Here is a 14,368-nt window from a genome sequence, read left to right on the forward strand (position 1 = left end):
TATGTGTATAAAGGGGCCAGAAGGCAGGAGGTTGAAGAACACGTTCGTTACCTCAACCTGATCTAAACCATTATAACAACAAAAAACAGGCATATGTAAATTTATTAAAGAACCTGCATTAGTTTAGCATTTATTTTGCACCTCACAGATGTCAAAATGACAAACGAAAATTGTAAAGATTAATAAACCCTCCAAACAAAAAGCAGAGATGAAGCAAAACTTAAAACAGTCGATCTGGTGTAGTCTATCAGTAGATTAAAAAAAAAAAAAAAAAAAAACAGTAGACAGTGTACAGTAGACACTGCATTAGAGATAAAGAAATTTAACAGAAGGGTCAAGGATAATAAAAAGCCTACAGTAAGGCGATTGCAGAAAGAAATTACTAAAGTCCTGTGTGGTAAAGCACTCAAACGTAGAGGAAAGTGCTCCCTTATTCATAAAATGTATTTAAAAAATAATCCCCTTGCAAATTATCACAGTTTTAACGCCTAAACATAAAACCATTCACATTACTCCTGTAACACTGGCTTCCCGATTTGGTTTCAGACATAAGCCTGACTGGTTGTTTAGCACAGGGAAATGTTAAGGACTTAAAATGAGAACGACAGCTGAAAATGACATTAGATGTGAGAAGTGTAGGCTGTACATCTCCCAAAAAACCCCCCACAGAAGCAAGTCCAAGTCTTCCATTTGGCCACGGTAGCTCTGGAGAAAGTGCACATGCAGCAAGGCAAAAGGCAAAGCCTGCACATACACTGACAAGTGAGATACCAAATTTGTTCTCTGGCAGCAGTAAGGTAAGGTAGGGTAAGACCGAGGGGGTCACCACTGACATAAATCTCATTCAGAGCTCATTCTGCTATACCTGCATTGAAATAATAATAATAATAATAATAATAATAATAATAATAATAAACCAAGGGAATTCTCTCCCTGCTCTGTCATACGGTTTCTGACTATGTAAAAATAAAGATAAATTACATTTTCCAAAACAAAATAAAGAAAAATAAAAACAGTTATAAGCAACAGATGTTGCTCTCTGCTTTCTGAGTGCGAGTAAATCCATCGCAGGTGAGGGATTGAGGGGATATACTGACCATAAAATAAAAGACCATTCACCTACAGCCAGGAATGCTCAAAACAAGAATCAACAACCCTTCTTAGATTCAGCACCCATGCCCTGTCTCTTGAGCAACAGCTCATTAAAAACCCAAAAGCCACTGGATGGCCACCCACATACTCCCCCATTTCCAATCAAATGCAAAAGTATGGTATGATAAAGTACTGCATTCATGAGATAGTCCTTAATAGAGTGTAAAAATGCAGACAAAACCATTTTGTGGGATGGGGTAGGACGGGAGAGCATTCTGCTACTGGTAAGAGTTTAAAGGGGAGAAAGGGGCTGTTGGGTTGGGCAGAGTCCACTTTTCTGTAAGCCAGCATGGACCACAGACCTGCCCCAAAGCTCCTCAGTGAGCAGATACGCCAGTGAGTAGCTACACAGGAGACAGCCCTGGAGAAACAGCAGGAGAAAACTAGTTAGCACCAAATACGAAAAGCAGAAATGTCCAAATCCCTGGGTCTAGGTACAAGTGACCACAGTTTGCTTTCATTGTTGCTGTTACAATGGTATAGAACTTAACTAGCCACTTTCACAAAGCCATAGTTAGTTTTTTCTAAAATCTCTGACCTTGGGAGGTTACATGACCGCACAGGAATGGCCAAGACAGCCCTGGTTCCTATCTTCTCTGCTGTTGAGTTTCATCATGCGGTAGTGTCGGATCTCCCTGACCAGCGTGTAAAATGCATCTTCCACTCCCTGCGGGTGACATGACACTGACATGTTGTGCAAATTGACACATTGCATGAACACTTTCTAAAAATTCAGTTTAACCTTAAAAAAAACATTAACTGAACTAAATTTTTCATTCTTCATGTTAAGATTCTTACTGAAGGATCTCAGTAGATACATTCTTTGTTTTGCACTTTCAGTATATAAATACTAGACGTTTATCAGATGTGCCTATTGCTCCTCGGCAGAAAAACTGTACCATCCATGAGTGAGGATCACGACAACCAGAGGCCATGCTTCACAACCTACCTGTCTAGTTTTGGCAGAGGTCTCCACAAACTCGATTCCATAGCTGCGTGCCAGTTCCTGGGCCTGCTTGGTGTCTACAGTTCGAGCCAGGTCACACTTGTTACCCACCAGCACCATGGGAACATCATCGGAGTCTTTAACCCGTTTGATCTGCTCCCTAAGGGACATAAGAGAATATGGAGAGAAGGAAAGGATAAACATCCTCCGAGTCAAAGGTCTGATGTATATACAGCTTATTGTATGCATAGATTTTCCTTCCATCCAACCCCAATAACCATATAAAACATTAATTTATGGGCATACGCTACAGGTCTATGTTTATTATTGAAATCTCTTAGTACAATTATATTTCATTCATAGAATACAACAGGAAGTACTTTATTGATCCACATGGTGAAATTGTTGTACTTCATGCAGAGCAGTTTTTGTACATCTTGCTCTCCATGAGAGGCCCATACACATAGGGCTGACTAGGGTTACATTTCACTACATGTTGCATGTGTACAATAAAGCTCTTGAATCTTATCAAAACGAAATAACAGATAACATGATTATTACACAGAATTCCGTTTCGCAGCGATGCTGCAGTTTTGTCTTTGTGTTAAATCCAGCGCACCTCTTTCCAGCCCCTATTGAATTATATTAATAGTTCGTTAGTTTAAAAAGTTCAGTAAATGCATATTTCCAAAATCAATGAGTAATCATGTTAATTGTCATCTCAAAACTGACAACTTGCATACTTAGGATTTTTTTCCATAACTGAGTGGTCCTATATACACATATACAAGTGAGAGAAAGTTTTGGGTCAGAGCACAAAGTCATCCAGGGCCCAACATCCTGGGGCAGTAGAAATTAAGGTCCTTGCTAAAGGGCTTAACAACAATATGACTACTTTGCTAGGTAGATGATTCAAACCCACTACCCACTCCCTAACCCACAGAGGGGCATAATGCCTCATAAACAATTAATGAGCTCACAGTCAAGGCTAATCACTCAGGACTTTGATGCACTTGCCACAGTGAAACCAGACAGTAACTCCCCATGTCACTCCCATTGCAAATTTCAAGAAGTCTCCCTCCAAATTATGAACCACAAATATACTGGACCAAAGTTTGATTCGTTTTGATTGTTAAATGTTAATAATCCTTTCCATAAATCTGGTCAAAACTCCCGCTTAGCGCAACTCAGAAATAAGACCTACAAATATGCTAAACATGACAATTATGCAGCAAAAAAAATTAACTACAAGCTACATAACTGAGAACTCTACCAAGTCAAGTTCCTACAGTCTGCAATGACTTCAAACCCATGTCCAAATTAGGAGTGGACTAACATCAGAAAAGCACTACATCCTTACCTGTAGAGGTGCACGTCAGCAAAGGACTTGCTGTTGTTGATGGCAAAGACACAGAGGAAGCCCTCCCCAGTTCTCATGTACTGGTCCCGCATGGCGCTGTACTCTTCTTGACCTGCTGTATCCAGGATGTCCAGTAGACACGTCTCGCCATCGATCACCACCTGCTTTCTGTACGAGTCCTGTCCCATCCCATCACACATGTATATTACTTTCAAGGTTCTCAAACCTTTTCTCAGTGACCCCCAGATGAACGTGACAACTGAGCTTTTTTAAAAGAGATTTAAGGATCCTTGCTGTAATCTAATGACAGTTCACCATTCAAAGAGTTGTGTACATCCATTGCTGTTACAGTTTGTTAAAAAGATTGAGCATCGATGAACGTTAGACTTACCTCAATGGTGGGGTCGTACTCATCCACAAAGTGGTTCTGAATGAGCTGTATCGTGAGCGCACTCTTGCCTACACCTCCAGCTCCCACCACCACCAACTTGTACTCCGTCATCACACCTATTAGATCTGGTGTCAAACACAGAATCGTTTGGTTAGTCGGCTAGACTTGGGACTGAGGGAAGAGAATGCAAGACAAAGGAATATTATGCTGGTGTATATATATGTGTAAAAACACAAGATCTATAGGCCGCTTTGAAAAAGTCGTTTGTATTTTGCTTCATCTGCTTCAAATCTGTACTTATCATTGAAACACAGAACTCTACGGAAGGCAATATTGTACAAAACATGGGTGGATTTAGCTGATCCAGCTGACAGCAATGGCCCCCACCAGCACACTGCACAGGATACAGACACCAAAGTAACCGAGAAAAACATGGCTAACCCAGCTGACAGCGGGTTAGAGTTCAACCTCAGTGCTGGCTAAGGACAGATAAGCAGATATAATCCATCTATTTCTGGAACGCTCTTCCAAATGTCAAAGTTCCCCTGGCTGCAGACTGGGCAGAAGAGAACAGCAGAGACACAAGAGCCTGCAACTGTGTCACTGGACCAGTGTTAAGGAAACGTTGCATAAAACGAGAAAAAATTCACTGAAAAGCCAACAGGGAAAAGTTCTAACAAAATAAGAAAACAAATCTAAAAGGAATAAGATTAAACATAACCCAGTAACTTAATGATGAACATCTGATGAAATTATACATGCGATTAAATAACTACATCACAATATTGAACAGTAAAATGCAAAATTACCACCAAAACATTAGTATAACCCCCCCAAAAAAAAAATTAACACAGCAAAAATGTGTATGCATCATGTTGTTAAATAGAACTGTCACTACTTATATATTAATAATCAATTAATCTAATCTGATGTCAATATCAACATCACATACTATGACCATGCAACCGTCACACCTGAAAAACCATAATAGGCAGGTGGGCAAGGACACACCAATACATTTTTACTCTGGTAAATAATCATAATAATACTAACAACAGATTACATTTATATAGCGCCTTTCACAAACCTCGACGAAGACGACAAAATCTAAGCAGTTCAGGAAGAGAAATGTTCATTAAAACAAGAAGGTCTTTAAGTCAGATTTAGAAGCAGAGAATGAAGAACAGTCACGGACAGCCTGAGGATGAGAATTCCAGAGTTTGGGGGCAATGGCACCGAATGAGCTGCCAGCCATAATGAGAAGCCTGGCACGAGGGAAGAAGAGATTACAGCTAAATGACTGAGAGGGAGAGTAAGGTGTCAGAAGATCAGTGAGGTAAGCGGTGCATGGCCATATAGTGCTTTGTAGGCACCTTGTGTTGTTTATTGTGACACAATTAAAAAAAAAAATGCAGTCCGACAATATATGACGTTTGTTTGACCAAGTTAGCTATTACTCAGAGGTGTATTTTGTGCATGACATGCAATGAACCAAGGAATGGCATGTCACCTCACCTTTAAAAGGCAGCGGTGCATGAGCGACGGCGGATTGCCATTACAAAGGCGCGTTTGCCCGGCTAGCCAAATCACTATTCGCCCAAGAAAACGGACGTGCTCGTCCACAAAGTGAAAATGCGTGAGTTTAAAATCGGAAAAATGGGACCATTTATTTTGGATTACAGCAAAACCTTGGATTGCGTGTACAGTAAGACCTCAGACATTCGCAAGGTTACATTCCAGAACCCATCGCAAATGTCGGATTCGTGGATGTTTGGTAGAGTCACTAAAAATGGTAATATGTGCTTATTTCTATAGTTTAAACCCTAAATATGCTCCCAAAACACTTAAATTTCATTTAAAAGTTACCTTAATCACCTTTTTTTTTTTTGAAAAAAAAACAAACATTTGATGTAAAAATAGAGTGCAGTATTGCCTAATGGATATTTGGGAGACGTATGGGACTCTACCTTGTTCCTTGTTAAAGTCACACAAAAATATTCCAGTGAGCCAACAGATAGCAGTGATTCCAATAGTTATAGTGAAAGTCGTCCAACAAAAAAACCTTCCACTTCTCCTCTCTCATCTCTCTCACACCATCCACGATTCTTTTCAAAGGTAAAGTGCAGGTTAATTTGTTTTATGTATTTTTACTTTATATTTTGTATTAATTATCTTTATATGAATATTTTTGGGTAGGGGAATGAATCATCCGAGTTTCCATTATTTCTAACGGGAAAATTCGCTTTGATATACAAGTGCTTTGGATTACAAGCATGGAACAAATTATGCTCACAAACCAAGGTACCACTGTACTTTCTTTGAATAAATAGACCAATTCATTCACAATACACCAGGATCATGAATTTGTTAATGCCTATATGGAAACCATGGATGACCATTCAAGAAAAAAAGGCATATTGCATGTCCATAGTATCCAGTTACTTAACTGGGTATGAAGGGTTTTATGTATGTTGCACAGGCAAATCTAGACTTGGCTAGAGGGCATTGTAGCTTTCCAGGGAGCAGTACTAGCAACTAGCGCCACACTACATAATTCACCATGGGAAAGTGGGCAGCATATGCAAAGTCTTACAGATAGGAATGGGAATCAGACCCTCTCCTGAAGAACTGGATTGCTCTGGTATCTTCCTACAAATCAAAGGCACTGCGTAAATATTGTAAAGTTGAATTGCGAGCCCATCAACACAACCTGAAGGTACATGCATCCACTAACAAGCACTGCACAAGATGCGCTCCCACTCAGGCCAATTCCACCCCGATTACATCATTCACAGGGCCCATCAGGAGTGTGATGTCAGACGATCCAAAATGGAGAGAGGTGAATATGGCTACCTGTGTTGCTGAGCATATATACATAAACGCAGTGGGTGACTTAGGCGAAATCCTCAAAGATGTATTCATACATTACTTCATTTTAAGGGTCAAAGTTTTAGAAGAGTTAGATTTTGGGCTATTTTTTATACTCCCGGTTTGGGCTACAAAAGTGGTACAGGATTTGGCAACACTTGCCACTAAGCCTTTTGAGGTGAAGCAGAGATGGGATGAGGTAGCAGCGAGTGTGTCCTCGTTTTCTGGCATCACCAGGTCATGTGCTCAGTGGTAAAAGGATGTCAGAATACGGGGAAAATGGAAGCTGACTGCTGAACGAGAGCAGCAGCTGGGAATGGAGACTTGGTTATGCAATTGTGTGCTTTTTATTATAATTTTGGGTCTGCAGTTTGCAAAATATAAATAAAAGGGTGATCTTTGTCCAAACAAAACAACCTAGTTTTTAGAGCGTTTTAAAATGTTCAAATTAATGCCAATAGGGCTGTTTTTGTACGTCTCACACTTTAGTCTCCTTACCAAGCTACAGATGATTCAGCTCTTATGCCAGCTGATCCCTCCGTGCCCGCACTGCTGGCATACACTCCTTTGTTGGCATCACACCTTCTAAAGTCTCCTAATGTGTCCTTACTTATGTCCAGCAGACGCCCATCAGTCATGGCAATATTATGCAGCGTACAACATGCCACAAGGAATGCTGTGGTTTCACCTGACTTCATTTAAATATCTGAAACACATTCTCAGCAATCCAAATGTCCTGTCAGTTACAGTACGCGCTCAATTCTGATAATGTTCTTCACTTAATATATATTGTTTTTCCTTTGCCGTTTCATTAAACAGTGCGATTACGTGAAAGGACTGGATGTACTTTATAAAAAAAATATATACTGAACAAAAATATAAACGCAACACTCTTGTTTCTGCTCCCATTTTTCATGAGATGGACTTAAAGACCTACAATTCATTCCAGATACACAATATTACCATTTCTCTCAAACATTTCTCACAAATCAGTCTAAATGTGTGATAGTGAGCACTTCTGCTTTGCTGAGATAATCCATCCCACCTCACAGGTGTGCCACATCAAGATGCTGATCTGACATCATGGGTAGTGCACAGGTGTACCTTATACTGCCCACAATAAAAGGCCACCCTGGAATGTGCAGTTTTTTGCTTTATTGGGGGTCTGGGGACTCAGAACCGGTCAGTATCTGGTGTGACCACCATTTGCCTCATGCAATGCAACACATCTTCTTCGCATAGAGTTTATCAGATTGTCAATTGTGGCCTGTGGAATGTTGGTCCACTCCTCTTCAATGGCTGTGCGAAGTTGTTGGATATTAGTGGGAACTGGTACACGCTGTCGTATACGCCGGTCAAGCACATCCCAAACATGCTCAACGGGTGACATGTCCGGTGAGTATGCTGGCCATGCAAGAACTGGGACATTTTCAGCTTCCAAGAACTGTGTACAGATCCTTGCAACATGGGGCCGTGCATTATCTGTCTGAGTGGCTGGTCTCAGACGATCTTGGAGGTGAACCTGCTGGATGTGGAGGTCCTGGGCTGGTGTGGTTACACGTGGTCTGCGGTTGTGAGGCCGGTTGGATGTACTGCCATATTCTCTGAAACGCCTTTGGAGACGGCTTATGGTTGAGAAATGAACATTCAATGCACGAGCAACAGATCTGGTTGACATTCCTGCTGTCAGCATGCCAATTGCACGCTGCCTCAATGCTTGTGGCATCTGTGGCATTTTGCTGTGAGACAAAACTGCACATTCCAGGGTGGCCTTTTATTGTGGGCAGTATAAGGTACACCTGTGCACTACCCATGATGTCAGATCAGCATCTTGATGTGGCACACCTGTGAGGTGGGATGGATTATCTCAGCAAAGCAGAAGTGCTCACTATCACACATTTAGACTGATTTGTGAGAAATGTTTGAGAGAAATGGTAATATTGTGTATCTGGAATGAATTGTAGATCTTTAAGTCCATCTCATGAAAAATGGGAGCAAAAACAAAAGTGTTGCGTTTATATTTTTGTTCAGTGTATATAGAAATGAAATAAGATCAAACAAAACAAAAAAGCCATTGGTGCACTTCGAGAGCGTATCTGTGTCAATAACCAGCATCATGCACCTGCTTGGTTCCAAAAAAAAAAAAAAAAAAAAAAAAAAAATCGCACCACGTAAATATCGGTTAACAATGTGAACCTGACTTTTCCATGGTTTGTTTGTCAAAAGCGCGATGGTAACTGGCGACAATGTGCCCAGTCACGTTTCGGTTAAAACACACCACACCTACAAGTAGAAAGCAAGCAAAATCATTTTGATGATGTGCGCACATGGTGTGAAAATGAGCGATATGTTGGTAGGAAACTAGCCGAACCACTTGGTGTCGTGCTTTGCGCAGATGGAAAACGGAGCCCGAGATCTTAAGAAGCTTTCATAAGAACTCACCAACAGCCCAGCTGCTATTTTCTAGCAGAGAGACTTGTGTGGTATTTCTTCCTTTTCAGTACTGACATATTCAGGCAACAGAATGGCCAATGTGACCAATCACCGCAAGCCCCTAATATCCATTTTGGGAAACGTGTTACAATTTTAAGATTTTAAGCTTTGCCAATAAATTCTACTATGTCCATTGACAGAATCACCATTTCCTTATAAGTCAACACAAGTTAAGAAAGAAAAATAGTTGACAGAAGCAAGTGTACAGCTTGGAGTCCATACCCACAGACAGTGATTTAACTGGTTAACAACTCCATTAATACTTTAGCATCAGTTCGGACTTGGGCCTGTCTTAAGACTTGTGAAGGGTGAAAGCAGAGTTACAGCACACTGTGGGGATCATTGTGGGGAGTTTCCACTTCTAACAGAAACTCAATATATGATCAAAACAAAAAAAGTGTGAACACTGCACAAAGTATTATTGCTGTGAGTGTGATTTTATAGTGACTGACTTCCCAGAATTCCCAGAAGGATTTCTCTGGGTTTACTATTCATATCCACACTCACAGCAAAATAACCCCAACTCACAGCATCCTCACTAATGAACAGAGGTGGTTTTTATTTTGCCACCACCCACACACAAGCCCCCCCCCGTCACCCTGGCTCACTGCAATGCCAGCCTGTTCAGTGGTGTGCATGTCCATGGCAGCACTGCATTTCATATTTAGCTGTTCTATCAACACCACCAATTTTTTTTCTTTTTTTTTTGGGGGGGGGGGGTGTCCAGAGCACAGGGTATCTGCCCCCAAAAGGTTTCAACAGTTACAGCGACAGATATAGTGGCACTACAGTTACGTTTTAGATCAGTTTCTTTACTCAATGTCTTTCCTTGATAGGTTTTTAACTAATGGGATGGGAGCACTCAATGTGTATTGAACCCCCCTGCAATAGGAAGATAGATTCCTGCCCATAACAATGCAGCCCTTATCAGTAAAACATTAATGAACTGTAGGGAAAAAAAGCCCCAGGTTTATTTAAGTTCATGGGAACATGGACCATGCTCATTGGTTAAAATTATGACCATCATTGATGCCAATATAGTCCTTGCTATAGTGCCAAAGGGGTGACCGATAGCGCTGGTTGGCTTGAATATCTGATGAAAATGACAGAACATCCTGCCATCACCTGTTTCACCATCAATCTCTAATCCTCCCTGGCAAACGGTTACACCAGGAGAAACGGTGATGTTGATACGTTCATTTAAAGGGTGATGGGTAAAGCAGACGTGGACTTTGGAGCAGATGAGCCGCAGCCAGGCTGCATAATGTGCATAAAAATGTACTTCTTACATGGTTTGAATGAACGTATTCTTTTGCAGAACGAGCCATATGAGAATGCTCCAAATGAACCTTGAAAGGGGGTTAGAGTAGAGTTTGTTTTGAGGCCGTTTTGCTGGTTCGTTTGCTGATGGGATGCAAACAAAAGGTGCGCCCAGCTTGCTTTGCTCCCTGTGCTTCCTTTGGATACCAAAAAATGCTGATGTCAAAACGACTGTCAAAAAAAAATTATGAATTCTTCAGATAGATTACTGTGGAGCCCTGTTCATAATCTAAAGCTAAAAATTATGTATACTGTGGTCACATTTTATTCATTTGCTCCCACAGTGTATTAAATAGTGGACAGGATTCACTAATCCATTCACTCGTTTAAGTTCAGTGGTGGCCACATTTTAATTCCTTCCCTAGACAAATCGTGGGAAAATTTTATGAATTTGTTCTCTTTTTGAGTTGCATCGTTCACATATTATTTTAAAACTTGGCCACAAAATATATAAATTTTATCATCATGTTATGAGTGGCGCTATGTAGATTATATGCTGGGAAATTTCTCAGTAATGCATGCAGTTATTTTAATAGTATGAACACAGATTCTATTGGAGACCTATAATATTCTTTCCAGGTTGTAAAAAATGTGACAGTTTAGTTTATGTTGCACATAATCCGAGAATTCAAAACTATAATTAAAATATTCAGTTAGCGTCTCACAGGAAAGCTGATATTACTCGATTTACTTTGTTTCAAAAGAAATTCCTGACAGAGGATTACACAGGATAAATATATCATAATTTGCCATATTTGATTTATTTTATTGAAAGCTTATACCTAAAAATCTTAAGATCTTTCATTTTAGAAAGTGTCACCCTTCTGTTTATAGATAATTTTGCGAAACAGGTTTAAGATTTTAGATTGATCACGCAATTGGTATTAGTGTTTCGAGCCATCTAGTGAGTATACATGCGATTGATTATATGTACATGTTATATGCCATTAATCTCCAAAGAGTGTAACTAAAACAAATTAACAATGAATGCTTTTTTTGAAAGCTTTGAAATTCACCTTGCATTTGCTTGCATGTAGTATTTTAGTTGGAATTGAATAATCTGTTGGCCTACATCATATATTTAACAAATATTAAAATATTGGTCATTCTCACAAACTTGACATTTTGTTGAGGACATTACTCTCATGATCAGTTCAGTGTCCAAGAGGACCGAATGTGAAATGCAGCGATACCACATAAAAACTGAAGTTGGCCAGAAAGCGAACAGAGTGCTTTTGGAAGGTAACGGACAATGGAATCGAGCTCTCTTTCTCTTGGTCCACGTTCTGGTCCACTAAAAGACGACTGTGCTTGGTTCATTTAAAGAAAGATATGTGAAAACACCTTTATAGCCAACAGGTATTTCTCAGGCCGATCTATATTTCTTGTGATATGAAATGTAAATTATATGAGGAAACTACAGAGGCTGTTGCTGCCCCACTCCAATGGTGCACAAATTTGGATGTTGTCTCAAACGAATTACCATGTTTGTCTATCGGCTCGGTTACCAAAATGCAAGCAGTCTTGGTCTTATCAAACACACTCTATCCAGTGCATGTGTACTTACCTGGGAAACCAAAATGTTTCGAAACCGCTGATTACGACTGCCTGTAACCAGCATTAGCCGTAACCGACTCACAGCCACAATTAGCATAATGTTTCCACGTTGAACGTCTAGATTAGAACTTAGGTTCCACGTTTCAATAAATGTATTCATTGGTTTCATTAGCTGTGTCCCATTTCAGGGGCTGCAGCTTTCAAAGGCTGCATTCAAAGTCCAAATGCGTAGAGGTGTGCCACAAATGCTGCCCAATAACGAAGGATCCTTCATGGCCCAATGGCAAGATTCATTGCGTGGATTTTTAAGATGATGCTGTCCATAAAAGAGGGCTATGCAACTCACGGTCCTCAAGGTACCAGCCCTACTGATTTTCCATCCTTCCTTCACCTGTGAGCCAGGTGTGAAGCCTCTGGCCAATCAGAATCAGTAATTATTAAACTACCTGGGAGAGCTGAAAACATGGTCTGGATTTGGAAACAAGGTCCAGAGTTCAACAGCCCTGCTATAAAGTCTATACCGACCAGGTCCTTCAAAGGACGTAGTACCAAAACTGGGACACAGCTACTGTCTGTACTGGACTGAAAATAATGTAGCAAACAGTACAAGACAAATACGTGAACCGTTACAGCTCAACCACATAGTGAGACATCTTTCATCGTGATGTTTTTGTTAACCATCAGAACATGTGCACACTGGCTTCTGGTAATTACAAAAGCCTGATCTCAATGTTACCTTTATTTTATACAGCTAGAACTGTATAAAATAAAATTCCTCAAGTGGCTCTTGCTGAGAAGAAAAGATTTAGCAGTCATTGTTTCCCCACCTCAAATACAGGTTAATTTTTCAAAAGCTAATGCTTCTCCATTCATCATGGTGAATATCAGGAAATATATGGGACATGCCAAACTGAAGATACATAAAATACATTTTGTCCAATACCCGTGTCACACTGAGTAATTATGTTACTAAGTCTAAATATCCTGTATAGTTTAGCCTTAGCAGTAAGAAACTACTGTAACAAAAGTTCCTAATTACCAATAAACTGCTATTTCAAACACGTAGTTTCGTTTTGCATTTTTAACGGTAGAAACAAACACACCGAAAGGCCTCCAGTTTACTCGACTGCCTTGCTGATCAAGTGTAACAGCGAACACATATCACTCGTACCATGATTTCACAGCTCTGTCCTGGTTCTAAAGATCAGGACAGAAAAGGCGACCATCATAGCTTATGCTGCTATAATACCACCCCATTATATACGGATAGCTATGCTAATATTTTAGGTCGTTGGTAGTAACATGTTAAAGCAAAAAAAGACGTTTACAAATTATTCCAAAGTTTGTAAAAGCTAGTTGAGGAAACCTTGCTTACTATAATAGTATTTCATTGTTCTTTTCTACATATTCTGGATAAAATACAAACGTATGAGTACGCTAAAACGAATAGCTGAAATGTCAAGTTAAAATAAATGTATGCCGCCACCAAATTAGGCAACAGACCAGTCACACTGTAGGTCAGAGATTGGTATAAATGGCAAAGTGGTTAAAATACATAGCTGCAGTATATCGGTAGATAGATAGGATACAATCCTGCATGTGTGAACTTATCAGTATTAAGGCGTGTGTGTATTTAACTCAGGAATCATATAAATCATACGAACCGAGTAAAGATTTTTAAAGAAACTTACCTTTTAGCCTCCGATTTACAGTCCGAATCTTTGCCAGAACTGCAGTGACGTATGGATTAGAACCAAACTACACAAAATCATAAGAAAGAGGCAGATCGTAAATTAGCATTTCAAAATGATTGTACTTAATTTTTAAAAGTATTAATTACCAACGACAATCAACAGTTCTTGAGCTGAACTTCCTGTCTCATTACGAGAACATTATAACTTCTCGAACCGATCCTGAATCAGACCGATAATTTAATTCATCATAATCGACGATGGGCTCCTAAAAGGTAACTGATTCCAAATCAGTTGGGAAATTCAGAAACGCTCAGTGCGGCTCAGACTGACACACCCAGACTTATGCGTTGTCAGGACCCTGTATTATAATCGTCTACTATTATGCCTGTTTTTTATGTCGTTTTTCCTCGTTTTTAATTAAAATCAGACATTACTAAACTCCATATTTTACCATCCAAACATACATTTAGATGTTAACCATCAGGATTTATATTCCAAAAAATTGCCGGATTAAAATGACATCATTAGAAACGAATAATATATATGTTTAATAATTTTTATTTAATGTGCCACAAGCAGGGGGAAAT

The 14,368-nt window shown here is 39.8% G+C and overlaps 1 protein-coding gene across 3 annotated transcripts; it reads right to left on the reverse strand.

The window, feature by feature from the left end:
- Positions 1-80: 80 nt before the first annotated feature.
- Positions 81-14,091, reverse strand: nras (NRAS proto-oncogene, GTPase). 3 transcript variants are annotated; one of them, XM_048982743.1, is made up of 7 exons: positions 13,928-14,091; positions 13,779-13,845; positions 3,850-3,974; positions 3,459-3,637; positions 2,102-2,258; positions 1,691-1,819; positions 81-1,513 (listed from the first exon to the last, which is right to left on the reverse strand). In XM_048982743.1, exons 3-6 carry the CDS (start codon positions 3,958-3,960, stop codon positions 1,700-1,702), a joined length of 567 nt encoding a protein of 188 aa, XP_048838700.1. In that variant the 5' UTR covers positions 3,961-3,974; positions 13,779-13,845; positions 13,928-14,091; the 3' UTR covers positions 81-1,513; positions 1,691-1,699. The 3 variants fall into 3 exon arrangements, with proteins under 3 accessions (XP_048838700.1, XP_048838699.1, XP_048838698.1); XM_048982742.1 differs by having other exon boundaries at positions 13,779-14,091; XM_048982741.1 differs by lacking the exons at positions 13,779-13,845; positions 13,928-14,091 and adding an exon at positions 4,937-5,212.
- Positions 14,092-14,368: the final 277 nt, after the last annotated feature.

The sequence above is a fragment of the Brienomyrus brachyistius genome, chromosome 18 (assembly GCF_023856365.1).
Source record: "Brienomyrus brachyistius isolate T26 chromosome 18, BBRACH_0.4, whole genome shotgun sequence".
Classification (NCBI taxonomy): Eukaryota; Metazoa; Chordata; class Actinopteri; order Osteoglossiformes; family Mormyridae; genus Brienomyrus; species Brienomyrus brachyistius.

Excerpts from the sequence above, each read along its gene's own strand:
- nras (XM_048982741.1), bottom strand. The coding sequence starts at position 4,985 with ATGAACATTTCTCTTCCTGAACTGCTTAGATTTTGTCGTCTTCGTCGA. Across the intron at positions 2,259-3,458 it reads GCTGACGTGCACCTCTACAG|GGAGCAGATCAAACGGGTTA; the intron begins GTAAGGATGTAG and ends TATGTCCCTTAG. Across the intron at positions 1,820-2,101 it reads CCTCTGCCAAAACTAGACAG|GGAGTGGAAGATGCATTTTA; the intron begins GTAGGTTGTGAA and ends TGTCACCCGCAG.